At 41.3% G+C, this 16,350-nt stretch overlaps 1 protein-coding gene across 1 annotated transcript in view; it reads right to left on the bottom strand.

Moving 5' to 3' along the window:
- The window catches only part of PAPPA (pappalysin 1), a 188,462-nt gene extending 185,071 nt beyond the window's left edge, over positions 1-3,391 (bottom strand). The window contains exon 1 of the mRNA XM_026113872.2: positions 2,559-3,391. Within this exon, the coding sequence (XP_025969657.2) occupies positions 2,559-2,955 (397 nt within the window). The 5' untranslated portion in view covers positions 2,956-3,391. The remainder of the gene's footprint in view (positions 1-2,558) is intronic.
- Positions 3,392-16,350: the final 12,959 nt, after the last annotated feature.

Genomic DNA, 16,350 nt, shown 5'->3' with positions numbered 1-16,350 from the left:
CATTCAGTAGAGGCAGAGGGTGGAGGGGTAGAAAGTAGATGAAGATACAGGAAGGACCCCCAAATGAGGTGTTTTCCAGTCAATCCAGCCCTCTGCCAGATCTGTAGAAACACACAATTTCCCACCTCACATCTGGGATGGAAGTTGAGAATAAACTCATTTCTTACACCGTCAGCAAATCTGACCCTGTCCCTGCCCCACATCTTAACAACCAGAAGGGCTTTCGATTTCAGAGGGGTCCTACAGATGCAACTCCAATGGCAGAACAGGGCTCCTAAGTCTGTCACAGCCCCAAACAGTGAAAATGAGAAAGCCAAGTATTTTGGCAGCCAGAACCCTTGATTTCCTCATTGAGGGAAGTGTAATCTCTCCCTAAGCTTGCTGCAGGTCTGGGAGGCTGTAGTGTGCAGAGGATACTCCAAGTGAGTTCCTCTTGGACCTCTTCCAGGTGTTTACACACAGAGCCAAACCTGGCTCCTCTTCAAGAGTGTGCGTGAGGGGGGAAGGGGGAAGTTTAAAAATAAAATAAAATCACAAAGTCCTCCAGAGCTGAGCAACAAGGTTTACGGTGCTAAACTGGGGCATTTATTTTCATTTTTAACAGTGGAATGTTATTTCCCTGACTAAAATGGGTCAAGTGTTTTATACGAGCAACAACTCAACCTCCCCCATCCAATTAAAGCATTTTACTACAAATGATCTTTGTGCGCGTGTGTCTAGATTCTCTATTGTGTGAATTACAGGTATTTGTACAAAAGACAGACATAGCGTCTTAGGTGCTGGATTAAACATATGAAAAAATTAATTGACTATGTGTACTCACTGATGAGATCTATGCAAACTCAAACTCTGCTTTTCCTAACGTGAAAGAGAAGCAGTTTGAGCCCCAGTCTTGAGTTAAGATTGGGAAACAGAAGAGTGGAGCATGAGAAAGAGAGGGGAAATAATACAAGTAATAATATATTTCTTCTATGAAATTACTCACCTCTGTCCTACCATAGGCAAAAGGAAGACCAATCCATGCCCAGCATCTCCTACCCACTCTGACAGCCACACACACTGCATCTGCCTCCTTAGAAGGGAATAGAGCAGCTGGGATTGGGGAAAGTTAAGGGAACGTACTGCTAAGTTCATCTTAGTTTTTGTTTTCCTTAGGACAAAGCAACTTTCTTGAGAGACAACAGTCCTGTAGGTCAAGGATGGGGCAGTCAAGATTAAGAAAATAAAAGACAGGAATGTGGTAGAGGAGAGGAGGAAAAGCAGTGCTAGCGGCTGATCAGCGACTGTACCACCAAGACAAGCATCCGCTGCATTCTCGTAGGAAGCGACTCCAGTTAAAGGGAAAGGGGAAATCCTCCCTGTCTCTTTAAGGCATCCTAGGACATGGAAACTTTGTACTTTCAGGGAATCTCCTTGCCAAAAGAACTGTAAAACATGTCTTCCTCCCCCCCCACCCCCCCACCCGTTTCTCCTTCTGATTTGTTTTCTTTTTTTTAAGGGCATTTCCATTTTCCATTTCTATGACTTCCTTCAGAGCAAAGATGGATGTGGCGTCATTTATAAGGGTTTGTAACCCTCCAAAAAGTATCCGATTTCACGACAACTTCACTGCACTTTATCACTAAAGCAGGGAGAGGGAGGGAGGTGGCGGGAGGGAGGGGGAGAGGGAGAGAACACGGGGGAAAAAGGAGGACCCAAATTCACGATGGGATCATAAAATTTAAATAAGAAAAGTGCAATATTCCTCATTATTGCTCAGCTCAGACAGTTTAGTTTGGTAGCCGGTTTTAGTACTAAATGATTTTATAGGGCTATTTGACCTTACAATCATTTGTGTTACACTTGCCATTTCTAAGAAGAGACAAAAATACTCAACACATCCTCTAGCTGCAGTACTAGTCCCAGCCCTAGCTGAGTGTCAAGGGGTTGGGAACTTTATAAACTCATTTGATTCATTTGAGGTTTCACAATAGCCAAAAGTTCCCTTACAGCTTTTTGGAAACCACATGCTAACGTAGCATCTAAAAAAGGTAACAGTGAAATACACTAAAGAGCTAATAAAATGAAGGAAATCATATAGGGACCTTACACATGCATTTCTTTGCAGCCACACACTAGACAGCTTTCTTTACGTAAGTCACACATACACACAAGCTACTTTTAAATGCTCTACTTACAGTTTTCCAATCTGAAGATTAGTTAAAAACCTACCATAAGAACTCTCTTTCTCACTTGCATCTTAATCCATACAAACAGAAATAAAGAAACTACCTAGGATACTGCCATTTCCCTATGCAAAACTTTACATAACTTTTTCTTTGAGCATACACTTTCAGACAGTTTGCCAAGCTCCGGTATTTCACCAAATATACACATAATAAATGCACTCGTATGTGTTTACACATGCATTCATATACTTATGCATGCTGCAACATACACACGTATATTTAAATATACATAAACATATACTATACACACGCACGCCTACAGCAGGCTGTTCTGCCGGCACACGAGACGTAAAAGGGATGCTACAGCTACAGGCACAATGAACTACCTACCTGCAATGACAGCCGGAGATCTCTGTCCTCCTTCAGCTTTCAGCCACACTTGCAAAGTGAAGGCATCTCTGGGCAGCTCAATATCTGCTTTCAGCCGCAGCTGATCACCTTGTCCACTGAAATAGAGCGCCCTGCTTGGGGTAAGGGACTCCTCTTCGTCCTCTGCCTCCCGCTGTTGCCTCCTGCGGGGGACATGCCCAGGCTCCCGACCAGCAGTGGAGCGCCTTCCTCGGGCTAACCTGGTGGCACAGGTGCCCGGGGCAGTGTAGCGGAGCTGGCGGGTGTGCCTGGTGTCCCTTCTTGCCCTGCGGGAGCGCTCGTCCATCCCACATTCGGGTCCACTGGCTAGGGCTGTACAGAGAAGCGCAAGAGGCAGCAGCAAACTCCAGAGCTGCATTTCCAATCTTCCCCCCCCTTCTCCCCTGCAAATCCTCCCGATCTGCCAGCTTTGGGCTCCTCCTTGCCTTGACTTTCTTCTCTTGTTCACCCTTCTTGGTATTTGCTCTTTTTATAACCCTTCTCAGTTGCTTTTTCTTTTCTTTTTTTCTTTTTCTTTCTTTCTTTTTCCTGCTTATAGATTTTTTTCCCTTAAAACAAATAAAAATAAAATAAATCAAAACTCCTTCTTGGTTGAAATGTATTTCTCTGTTCTTCCTCCTCTATCTGTCTTCTTCTCCTCTATTCCTCCACAGCTGGAATTCCTCTCTCTTCTTTTCTCTGCTGGATTTTCTTCCCTTTATTTTTTTCTTCTTAAAAAAAAAAAAACACACACACACACAAAACAAAACAAAAAAACAAAACAACCCCCCCAGCTTTCTCCAAGACTCAGACCCACTGATTTCCCTCCCCCCAAAAGATGCTCTAATCTATTTATTTTTTTGGCCTCCTTTATAACATAAGCCACAACCCCCTCCTTCCCCCCAACCTCCCCCCCTCCCTTCTTCTCCACAAAATGAAAGAAAAGAGAAAAAGCCCCTCAGAAGATGAGTAAACAAGAATATGCTAATCTACTCTAGGGTGCTCCACCTTCCCAATTGAATGATTCCCATTAAAACTGCAGGGATCATGACTAATCAATCAGCTTGAAGGAGCAGATAGCTCCAGAGGTTCAAACACTTTTGCTGTTTTCTTTTTCCCCCTTCTTTCCCTCTCTTCCTTTTTTCCTCTTCCACTTTCCCCCCTTTTATTTATTTTTTAAAAAAGACAATTAGGATGAATGGATCAATGTGATAAAAATCCTGCACCCCTTTTTGCAATCTCCCCAGCTTTCTTTCTCAGCCCAGTCCAAAACACACATTCCTATTTTTTTTTCTTGGCAAAAGAGAAAGCTATTTCTCCTCTCAGACTCCCCGTTGCACTTTGCTGGTAAACCTTATGCTCCTCTGCAGCACATAAAGAGTCTTGAAACTTGAGTCTCAGATATTTTTTTAATTGCTTTCTTTCTTTCTCTCTTTTTCACTCTCTCTCTCTTTTCCTAATTCTTTCTTTTCCTCTTATTATTTTCTTAAAGTTATGCAATCAGCCAGGCTCCCCCTTTTGTGGTCCCCCTCAGTGCAGTTGTGTGCAGCTAATCCAAATGTTGCATCAAAGGTCCCCATCGAATCATCAGGAGCTAAAAAGAGAGAAGCTTTTTGAAGAGCATTTGCCTTCCAGAAGCTGTAGCAACAGAGCAGGATTTGGCTTTTGAATGCTCCCAAAGACTCCTGCTTTTTTTTTGAAATAATAAAAAAAAATGTTAATTTTATTGGTGGATTGAGTCAAAAAATCCTCTCTCAATATTGCTAATTTTTCAGTCTAAGGAATTCAGCTCCCCTGGTTTCCTTGGCTCAGTTGTAGCCACAGGTAAGATTCTGGCTGCTTGCTGGTTTGTAGATCTCTGTTTCTGAGCTGGGACGTTTCTTTTTTTCTTTTTTCTTTTTTTTTAATATTTTTTTTCACTCTTGAAAGATCTCAAAAGCTCCCCCTGATGGCAACAAAAAGGATTTTTCTAAGTACTTAATAAATGGAAATGACTTAGCAGTAGCACACTATGAATCTACTGGCCCCTATTCCATTCACAAGAAGTCCAGCAGAACCAAGCTGAATCACACCCAATTCATTCACAAACCCAGTAACTCGCATCAGTCTCTTCTCCCTTCTCAAACTTAACAGCGCTCATACTGTACTTTCCTACAAACTTCTAACAGCAGCCACTGAAGAGAGAGTTCTCCCAGGATTATAATCTTACTGCTTTCACAGGTTACCTGATTAGTATAATGGGTTTGTTATGGCTACTGAAACTTAAAAGAAGCTTGATAAAATTAATGAGACTAAATTTTTCAACTAGAAAGAATTCTTCATATTTGAAAGGTGTCTGAGTGATGGTTTTTTTACCTCCTAATTTGCAATCATTCAAGACTGTACATTTAGCATTTGATTTTCAGGGATTTTGGATATATCCAGGATGTCCCACAGAAGTCAACAGGAATTACAGCTGATCAGCCCCTCTCTAATCATACAAACCTGTCCTCCATAATAGCTCTACTTGCAATAAAAATACAAAACACTGGCAACATCTACAAAGCTTTTAATGCAAGATCTCAAAGTGATGAAGCTTCTCAGTAATCATGAGGACACTGTTAGCAAACAAACTATACCATGGTCTGAGCTCACATAAATGTCCCGAAGAATGCAAAAGAAGACATTTATACATATGTGCTTGCTCTGTGGAAATAATTGAAGATCACAGCGTATGTACTGTACTTTACTATTATAACTTAACACACAGAGGACAATGCAAATCAAACTCAAATTCAAAAGTTTTAAATGAACCTGCTCAACTTCAAATAATGCAAAAACTAAACCAAGACATTTCTTGATGTCTGGGATAGTGCTTTATCCACTTGAAAACTCACTCCCCTGAAGTCCACGGGAATTTTGCCCATGTGGAGTCTGGAAGAGCAGGATGTTTAACTTAAATAATGCAGGTTCAAATTCTTCCAGTAGAAAAAGCTAATTCTGTGAAATCAAAATGTTTATTAGGACATTATGATTTGGCTGATATCATTGATGAAAATCATTGAAACATTTCAATGTGATGGGACTGTAGCATTTTGTTTTGAACCTATTTGACCTTTTATCTCTTAAAATAATGGTAAAAGAAAATGAATCACCATGACCAAAATGCAACACTTCAATACATTGGTTTGCAACTTCAGTAACAAATTCTGTGGAATTTTCACTACAAAAGAAGGGTCCAAATCTCATCTCTCTGTTCTGACTGTAGACATAAGAAACTATGAAAAGATGGAATTTACTTCTAGAGCACAAATTACATGTTCTATTATTTTTACTGCTAAGACATAGAAAAAATATAAAGAAAACATGACATATAAACTCGAGTCCTGAGTGATAAAGAACCAAGAGTAGAAGAAAGATGTGATTTTAGAAAAAGTGAGTAAAGATGGGATTCCTTAAGTTTGTGGGTCAGATCTTACTTCCCTGACAACAGATGAAATTCTACCCTGCACAGATGGACATTTATTCTCTGCTTAAGCCAGTACTTAAGTGATGTACGGGCTTTCTGGCAGGGGGTTTTCTACCCAAGGAGAATAATCCTCCTGTTGAACTCGAGTGGAGTATTCTCCTAAGTAAAGGGAGCAGGATATTGTCCTGCATCTAGAGATATTTTCACAAGGAAAAAAACCCCCTAGATACATATATAGAGACAAGAATTAAAATAGATATTTATGATATTATGCCAAAAAATAGTATTGAGCTACATGTTGCATGCAGTCATTATAAGTAGAAATACTCAGCAGGAATCTTAGCTGAAGCTGCCAGTAACTCCCAGGTTCAAGACTAGAGCTGACTGAATAAATCATAACAAATAATGGTTTTGTCAAATTTTGACTTTTTTTTTCTTCTATTTGCAAGCAGACTACAAAACCTCTCAAATATGTTTGAAATTATATGCCCATTCCTTTCTTATATTTAGTATTTCTCTAAAGCTAATTAGCAAACAATTTATTGTAAATGTACACATTTTCACATTTGTTCTGGGTTAATTAGGCGAGGAAGGCACACAGCATTATTTTTTGTTCCCTGCGGATTCAAGTTTAATCACTCATGATATAGTAAAATTATTAATTTTACATATGATGGTAGATTCCACAGTTTGAAATTCTCCTTGTGAAAAACATAACACTGGATCTTCAAATTACTCATGTGAAGGTCGATCAGAAACAATGTTTCTTGAAAGTTAAACTAAAAAGTCTGCCAATTATGGCTGAACTGAGGCCCTACTGTTTTGAGTAAGTATTTGTACATATTTGTCCTCACTGTGCACAACTCCATTAATCACAGCAGAGATGTGTATGATTTTTACCCCTCACCAACACTCCAGTCAAGTCTGTCTGAACTTGGCCCGAGCTGAAGATCACTGAACACACAATCTAACAGCTAGTATGTTCAGAATCAGACAGGACCCAGACATCAGATTTTAATGCAATGTGTTGGATTCAAGGAATATTTTATGTAATCAACAATGGTATGATAGGAATCACACTGCCTCCACAGAAGAGTGAAGGATGAAATCCAAAAAGCTGAGAATAGATTCAAAGCAAAAGGGATTTCGGCATTCCAGATTGCGAATCCCATAAAAAACAACATCTCTTATAAGATAGTGCCATGCATTTAGTGTCCAAACAACGAAACAGAAGTGGTGTTGTATGGAATGTGGCTATAGCTCCTTTGTAGCCCATGAAAATGCAGAAATAATAATAATTAATAATCAAAAAATTCAACAATAAAAAGTCAAACATTTTCAATCCTGGAAAAGTTTTAACGGAAGGCCTAATTTGGACTCAATGTTATTTTGCTGATTTTTTAAAATGTTTTCTGTTCTTCATCTTCGTAATACTTAAACACAGGACATACGATTAAAAGTTTATATGCTACCTCTGTTGTCACACTCCATGCATATAAAAATTCTGCTTTTAAGGGTCCTCTGCTGTCTCCCACCTATGTATTCATCATACCATATAACTATGCTTACTTGAGCAAATCAAAACACCAATACTACATTTCCTTAATTAGTATATAAGAGACTCTTGTATTGCTATTACCCCAGTTGTTCCATATGTGAAATACACGTTACTTCACATCAATAAAACAGCTTCCTGTCAATTTGAAATATACCATCTAATCCAGAAAAGTTTACTGAACAATTAAGAACTGCAATAAATGACAATCAAGACTAAATATATAACTGATGGCTTTATAAAGGTATCAGTAATTTTATAATGTAATTTGCAGTCAGTGGCTATAAAGTCCTATTTAAAACTGGCATACCATTCTTTTTTGCCCTGCAGAGAGCTGTATTTCCTAACAATACTGATGTCTGTTTGCTTGGAATTCAGTTACTTTATCCTTCAAATTTCCCCCATGAAATATCATATTTCCAGAAAAGTTACATATTCTTTGCAATTTTTTCATTGCATTCTTGAAATACATTCCTGGGGGTAGGGTAATAATCTCTATTCTACAACATTTTGGTAAGAGCAAAAAGACATGTTACTCACTGTAGATGATGTAAACAACAGGACAAATTATTCCTCTTCAATTAAACCATGTAAAATCTGATTAACCCCACTTATTTCAGTGGGACCATTCTGATTTCAACTGTACACTGTAATTGTGAGTGTTTGGGATAGACCTCACAGGTGAAACCCTGGCTCAGGTGAGGATAAACGCAAAACAACCATGGACCTCAACCATGCAGTGCCCAGTCCCACCTCCCAGGCTGTGTCCCACCAAGAGGCATGTGCAATGCCCCTGTCCGCAACGCTTACATGAGCAGCCCCAGTGAGGCAGCTGGGGTGACTACGAGGCCTCGTCCACCCCATCTCACTTCTGCAGGGCCATATTCATACTTGGGAGTAAGGCATATGCAGTTTCCTAAACCAGCAGACTGATGGGGGCAGCAAAATCACAGCCTAAAACAGAAGAAATTGAGAGGAGGAAGGACCTCCTGGGTCTCACAGAAGCACCCACAGCACCATGCTCAGCCTGTCCCATGTCGCTGTGGTGGCAGAGGGGCTCCCCCACACACCCTTGCCAGGGAGTGAGCTCCCCAGCACCCTAAGCAGGTGGTAATTGCTTTATCCCACTACTGAAAGCCCACTCCGAATGCTCCTGTCAGAGGGAAACACCAAGGAGGCAGCAGGGTGCCCAGTGGCACATGGGCAGAGGAGACCCCACTGTGCTCATCCTTAATTCTCCCCACTGAGCAAGCAGCACAGCATTATTCCATGGGGCCCAGCATTTCACGGGGCCCAGCATATGCTTGCAAGGGGCAGACTTTTTCTTACTTTGCATATAAATCAATAATTTAACAATAAGACATATATATAAAAATATTTGGAGTGTACCTTGGTTGATGTGAACTGTCACAATTGCATTGATCTTGAGGGAGCTATGGCCATTCACACCAGTCTGTCCCCACACTATCTGGTTCATACTGAGGATAAAGCACACACCTAAGATTAAGTTGGTTAGAGCTTTATTCCCAATAGAGTTTTTGCACAGGATTAAAACTCCAAACAAAAGCACAAATATTCTTTGCCTCACTTTCCCATCTCATTTAAGGAGACTAATAGCATGTGTCTGTCTCACAGAGGTAGTGCATATTTTAAAAGCCTGTTTGCACAGAGATGTAAGATCTTCAGATGAAACTGGGACACTGAAATACAGAAGTGTAGAACATTATTTTGATCACTTCTTAACTTTTTGCCTAATGAGGAATTTCTGAGGGCCCATGAAGAGGTGAATCAGATGCTGCTCTTGAAAAAACAGGTGACACTCAGGAGAGTAAATGAGTAGATACAGTGATGTTCCAGCACGTGAGACATGTTCCCAAACCACCTCATCTGAAGGTTACATATCCTCCACTATTTCTGGCTTTGGGTCAAATGCTGGGGAAAGAGATCTGGCAAAAAACTATTCTGCCTGGAAATCTGTTTACTTTATCAAGATAATTTGAGTTTCCATGAGTTACCGAGGGGACATGGTTGGAAAGGAAAGGGGAAGACAAAACAGGCAGTCAGCTGATGAGTAAATGAAAAACTCCATGTGATTTGCATCTCTGAAATACCAGCTAGTTGGGTTTTGACCTACAGCAGAACAGCACAGGGCAATTGCTTTTTTCACTGCCTGATCATTTACAGTCTGTTAGGGCTGCCTTACGAGCAGCATCTCACCTTCACTGAGCAGTTTTAAACCCCACAGGGATGTATCTGTAACAATCCACAGGACCCCTGAGGACACACCGAGGTCAGCTGGGGCTAAGTTCCTCTCAAAGTTAGGTCCAGGATCCACAGGAGCACTCGGACTCCAAAAACAGAGATAAAGACCAAATCGGGAGGGGGAAGGGAGAGGAGAAGAGGCCGTTTAACTGAACGAAAGACTTATCAGACAGCACCGGACAGTCAAACAACTGTAAGATGGAAAAGACAGGGGGCTTGCTTATTACACAGGGGTCTCCTGCATTTGTAAACATAGGGTACATTAGCAGATATGTTCCATCCAAACAGGCATGTATCCACAACACAAAACACACCACCGCAGTTGCTGCTAATTAGTCACCACCCCATTGGCAAGTCTCAACACAGAGGTCAAGGACTGGGTGAGCCTGGAGTCCAAAGTATCCTCTTAGACCCACTAATGTTTTCTCCACAGGACAGATAGTGTGCACTGCTGCAGAGAGGGTTGGAGGGTGGACTGCACTGGGAAGGCATATGGGGCCTCTGCTGGTTGTATACCTGTTCCAAAGATACATGGAGGGCATCAGTCTTCCAGTGCTCTGTTCTGACATCTTCCTCTAGCAATGCATCACTTTTAAAACACTAAAAAGAGACAGAAGTCATTATCAGCTGTCCTAGAGAACAGACAAGACAGCCTGGAGAAGGAATCCAGCAGAAGTGGTGGAGCTCTCTCCAAGCTCCACGCTCTGGGATGCTGGTGGCATTGGCTTCTGGAGAAGAAGCATATCCAGAAAGTGGGGGATAGAGAAAAGGGCTTTGTGTACTCAGCCACCCAAAAGGGGAATCAGAGTATTGTAGTACTGCATTAGAAGAGCCACACAAGCCACTTGGAAAGCTGGAAGGAAAGTGCAGTACTGGCACCTAAGTATTCATGGGGAAAGACAAGGGGGAGGACTTAGACAGACAGAAGGGAATACATGGCTCAGGGATAATCTAGAAAATTCAAATAGATAACAAGACTTATTTTGGTATTCAAAGGCATCTTCTAGAAGCAAGTTAAACATACCCAAATGGTTTTCCTAAACTAAATTTCAGCTCAAATGCCAGTATCAACAAGATTAACATGAGAAACCTGTTGTGTCTTGCTATTGAAGAAGATAATCAAGCAAATGGTAAACAAATTGATCAGGAGAAAGACATTGTGTGTCATTCAGCAGTAAGAAAGCCAAAAGACAGAATTCAGAGGAAACACTTCTCTCTGCATTTCAGAGCTTTTCCCAGTGATATGGGATTTCCCCTTTCTTTTGAATGGCATTTGAAAAACACAGCTGCAAAGCCCCATCTATACAAGGTATGGAGCCAAGTGGGGAACCCTCCCATCCAGTCTGTCACAGCCTGCAGCAGCAGATCTGAATTCAGCAGCTCTTCCTGTCTTTACAGCGCACAAGGACCAAGCTAAACCCTTGACTCAAACACTCCCAAATTTCAACAGGCCTCAGATCCTCATCTGAACTTGGGTGCTTGAGATCACCTGTACATCAGCAGTTAAAGCGCAACTTCTGCCTCAAGCTGACATTGGAGGCTTCATCAGTCCAACCCCAACACATCAGGCATCTGAATGACCTCTGCCAAACTGGGGATTATACCTTAGCCCTGAAGTTCAGAGCAAGGCAGAGAAGATCTGGCATCATAAAGTAAGGTCATTATCCTACTGCCTGGAAGGTATAACCAGTCTTTGCAGTTACGTGCTTTGCTCAAGAATTTGCAAAGTCTCACGACTTTATCTGTCATCCCCTTGCACCTGAACAAAGTACACAGGAGTCCTCCCTCACTGATCCCAACCTCCCTGTCAAGCTTCCCCCACCTTCACACCAGACTTACACCCCAGCTGCATCATCTTCCTATTCTCCCTCCTTCCCCCTCCCTCCCCCAGCCCCAATACTCTGCCATCAGAATCCACAGAAATTGATTGATTTGTCAAAAGAAAGTTCAGGCAAGGATGTATTAAATAAAAACATTCCACTCATACCTCCCAGGCTTCTCAGTGGAACTGAGATTCCTCAAATAAAATAAAAAAAGCAAAACAAGACAAAACAAAATGGAAAAGGGGAAAGAAGAACAGAAAGGAAGGAAATAGAAGACGGATAGATGAAAAGGAGAAGAAAAAAACCCCTTAACAACAAAACACAAATAAATAGGAGGGCAGCCCTCACTAAAAGCTGCAGGTTGGATTTTTTGTTGTTGTTGTTAGAAACTTGGCATTGATGGCTTTCTGTGATATGTCACTGCATGAAATGAATACAATATAGCAAGCATTATAGGAAACGATTGCCATATGTGAGGGTGGTGGCAGCCTATGCTTTCCCCGCCACCCCCCATTGGTTTTGTCTGCGCTAAAGCTGCATTTAAACTAGTGAAATCCATCTCTATCTGTCTTAATGCATAAATACATTTTCAGCCAAGACCCACCACTGGCTACACTCGTATGGCAACCCTCAATCGGAATGTCTAAGCACGGTTTTGACTTCATCCCCAGTTCATTGTTAATGCATTTAATAGGATTTTCAAAAATCCCCTTTGCTCTCTGAGGTGATACCCTGTTCTTCACTGACACGCAGCAGATCTCACTGATGCAACGCAGCTCACTATTGACTGTGAAGCCCTGTTTGCCCACTAGCTTAGAAGAACAAAAAACATCATAGGGACAGTAATAAAGGCTGCAGAGAACTGGATCTGAGGAAAGTAAAGCCTTGTTTGTACTGGAGGATATTTCACGTATCCTTGTGGTAAAACTGCTTGCTATTATATGAGCACATCTGTGTACAGATTTGGACGCTCTGGATGGACTAGACTGTCGAAATGTGTTACCCAAAGCGGTGGCAGTTCAGTTACACCGCTTGGTCAGGTAATTAAAGCAAGGAATATGTGAATGATTTGGTATAAGAATCTCAAGAGAACAGAAAATTCCTCAGAAGGCAATAACTAGAACTGAAATATCAGAATTTTTCCTGCAGCAAAGAAATAGCCTCTTTTCATTCCTTTGCCACCACTGCTTCAAAACAGAATGAGGAAAAAGAAAGATGTATCACATGAAAACTAAAATAATACATGGAAATATCCTCTAAAGCTAAACATGGACAGACCAAAGAAGTCTTGTATGAATTCAGCAATGTTCTTAGAAAACATTTAAACCTACAGACTTCAAATCAATTTTCTAAAGTAGATTTCTACAGAGTAACACTAATCTCATTAAATTCCACAGTTAAAGACATTCAGTCAAAAAGGCACCCTTTGCTATTAAATGCTCTAAAAGCCTCTTAGAAAGGTTAGCAACTCTTTCTAGGATACCAAAATCTTTTTAGTTTAGGCATTACTAAAATGTTTGGACCGATTTGTCTTTGATCAGAGTTGAGATGTCAGAATAGTGCTATGAATAGTTATCATGAAAAACAGGACTTCTTCTTGCCTGCAAATGAAATCAACTTTGCTAGGAGCATTCACAATATTTCAGCCCTTACAATATGGTATGCTACAAAAACAGTGCATGATTTGCACCAAATAATGTATTGCCAAATTTTAATAAAAAAACTATACGTGGAGTTCAGAGTAATTACTTCATGGGGAATGTGGGGAGCTCTTTTGCTAAAGGTGAGTGGAGTGATAAGCTCCATTCATAGAACAGAATTGTATAGGCTGGGGCAAATCTACCAAAACCAAAAGCCACATCAGAATTTTGGTGCCTAACTTTCCAATTATTTCCGTGGAAGAAAAGGATTTAAGTAGGAGTTTGATGTTTATGTACTCTACTGCTAAGTTTCTACTTAGATTGCAGTGCTAGCTGTACCTTTTCCAACTTTGCCAGGTACAGCCAAGGTTATTAAGTTTATCTGATTACTTTTGATTGCCTTCTGTGACATGATTCATTGGTGGGCACCATGATCTTTGCAGTGCTAGCTGTACCTTTTCCAACTTTGCCAGGTATGGCCAAGGTTATTAAGTTTATCTGATTACTTTTGATTGCCTTCTGTGACATGATTCATTGGTGGGCACCATGATCTTCCTAGATGAGCCTTCACTCCTCAAAACCTCACCTGGAATTCCAATGAGAGCAGCACCAAGGCCAGGCCCAGACGGACTATTTAGGCGACAGCAGAGGTACCAGGATCGAGGTGAAGCAGGCAGAAGCTTGTGCTGACATAGGTCAAACCTCCATCCTTCTACATCTAGCATCTTTTGCCAACATTGAATTCACTAAAACTAAAATCAGAAAAATACAATTAAAAATGAGACAGATCATCAGGCTCAAAAAGCCCTGCATCCTACGTTGGTTTTCTGTTTCCTGGTTCCATTGACTTATTTTTAATACTGCTGATTCTAACAATGGCACCAAATTAAGAGAGAGAGGAAAAAAAATAGAAGAAAAACATTCCCCATTTGTTTAGATTGGGTCACACAGTGAAGCTAGGTTTTAATTTTGTGCAAAGACTGGCTTTAAGAAGAAACACATTTCTGGAATTGTGAACTTACAGCATGGTGCAGCTTTCAAGATACGATGCCAATTCCCTCCACCCTGCCTCCTCCCAATACCAGTGTCTCTTTAATTATTTTTTAGATGAATTTTCCTTGTTCTCAGCTAATGGGTAACAGACCATGTCCCAGATTATTCTACATCCTTATTTATTCAGCATAGGAGACCTTCTCTAAGCATTTTCAATGGGTTTAAAAACACAGCCAGAGAGTTTTCAGAGTTGACACCAAAAGGCAGCAGACACTGAGTTCAGCTTAAACAGAGCCTATGTGCAGCCCAGGGGTTCCAGTTTCAGCTGTGGTTTCTTATTAAACTCAGGATGCTCATAAGGCAACAGATCTGTTTGCCTTTCTCTGTTCCCTCCCTGTCTCCACACCCCTGAATGAAATCCTAAGAGAGCTCACAGAAACTACAGGTACAGCTTCAATGGCCCTTTAAAATGTACGGGATAAATGTGCTTGTGCTATTTAAGGTGTTCTTGATGATTAAAGATTACTGAATGTGTGAAAACTCATAGATACCCCTGAGTCATCCTCAGCCAGAAAAGCTGCAAGAACCCCCCAAACAAGCCATTTTCAGCAATACAAGAAGCAGATGTCCCCAGCAGGAGTCACTGCAGAGAGCCGGCTGGGAAGCTGGCTCTGGGAAGCTCTCTGCTACTCCAGTTTTAGCCTTGCTCTTCATGAGCCACTGCAAGAGCAGCATGTTGGCTTGAGGGACCTCAGAGCTACTCCCATCGTGGCCTCCACAGCAAGGGAGACAGTCAGAAATTGTGTAGGAGGCTGACACCGGGCGAGAGCCCAGCCGCCCCACGCCCCAGCTAGCATGGCTCCCTGGGCTGGGGCTAGGGTCCTCTTGCTGAAGGAACTCGCATTTTTTTCTAATGTCAGTTCTTCCCAAAAGGCCTGCTGCAGCCAGACGGCTTTTTGTTCTCAGTAATCATTTTACCAATATTTCAAAGGCATTATGTAACTGAAACAGTGTAAAGTTATTGCTACCGACATTGTCAATAAATCATTAACATTTCTTAACAGGAACAGCATAACTGTTCATGTCATGGCTGTCTCATTCACTTTCAAATCAAAGCTTTCAAATTAAATATTCATTTAATATTAAAATATTAATGCAGTCCCACTGTTTCTGTAACAAATATTAATTTCTTATGGCATTTCCAGGCAAATGCATATATTATAAACTTCATCTCCCACAGGAGGTCCCTCAGCTTTTCCTTTCCCTCTTTCAGCATTATCCTGATATCAGGCCAGAAGAGGACTTTGAATGAAAGACAAGGAGGGGCTGCCTGATGGAGGGGAAGCAAGGTAGATAATTTAACTGCAAGTGTACCCCATTCTTCTCCTCCCACACAATCTCCCCACCCTAAGATCAGACTATCGTAGGCTGCCATTATATCTCCCGCCTACAGAATGAGTCATTCATATATTCAGCAATTCCTGTTGGAAAAAAAACAGTGAATGCCTCTGTCACCATAGCCCATTACAGAAATTAAACTTTGCAAATCATCAAGGAGGGGCGAGATTTAAAGTCTTTCAAGGTGCATGCCTGGTCTCTTCGGTCTCAGAAGAAGTGAAATTGATTTGACAATAAGCTTTTACAGCCTTAATGTCTAGGGTACGCAGCATACACATTCCCCGAATAGGAAGCAGGTCAGAGGGATAGAGTACTTCTCTTTGGGATTTTTTTTTCCAGTGGTTCATCTCAGGCAAAAAGACACTGAAGTCTGAGGTGGTATTTCCATTGCTATAGCACAGGTTGACATCTAACAGTCACACAAAGAGCACTCTCTTCCTCCACTGCTGGCTCCAGCAAGGTGTCCTTGCATGAAGGTCTTCTGGAGAGGCAGCATGCAACAAGTTGGGGCAGAGCTGCAAGCCAGGAGGGAACCTGCAACGCTCTCAGTAAAGCTTCAGGATTTCAAAGATTTCACTCTAGAGGAAATTCAGATTGGGAAGATCCAGAGGAAAGGCTAAGGTTACTTGCTGGTAAATGATAAAGCTATAACCCC

The sequence above is a fragment of the Dromaius novaehollandiae genome, chromosome 20 (assembly GCF_036370855.1).
Source record: "Dromaius novaehollandiae isolate bDroNov1 chromosome 20, bDroNov1.hap1, whole genome shotgun sequence".
Lineage (NCBI taxonomy): Eukaryota > Metazoa > Chordata > Aves > Casuariiformes > Dromaiidae > Dromaius > Dromaius novaehollandiae.
Note: the sequence above shows the minus strand (reverse complement) of the source record. Positions and strands in the feature narration are given on the sequence as shown.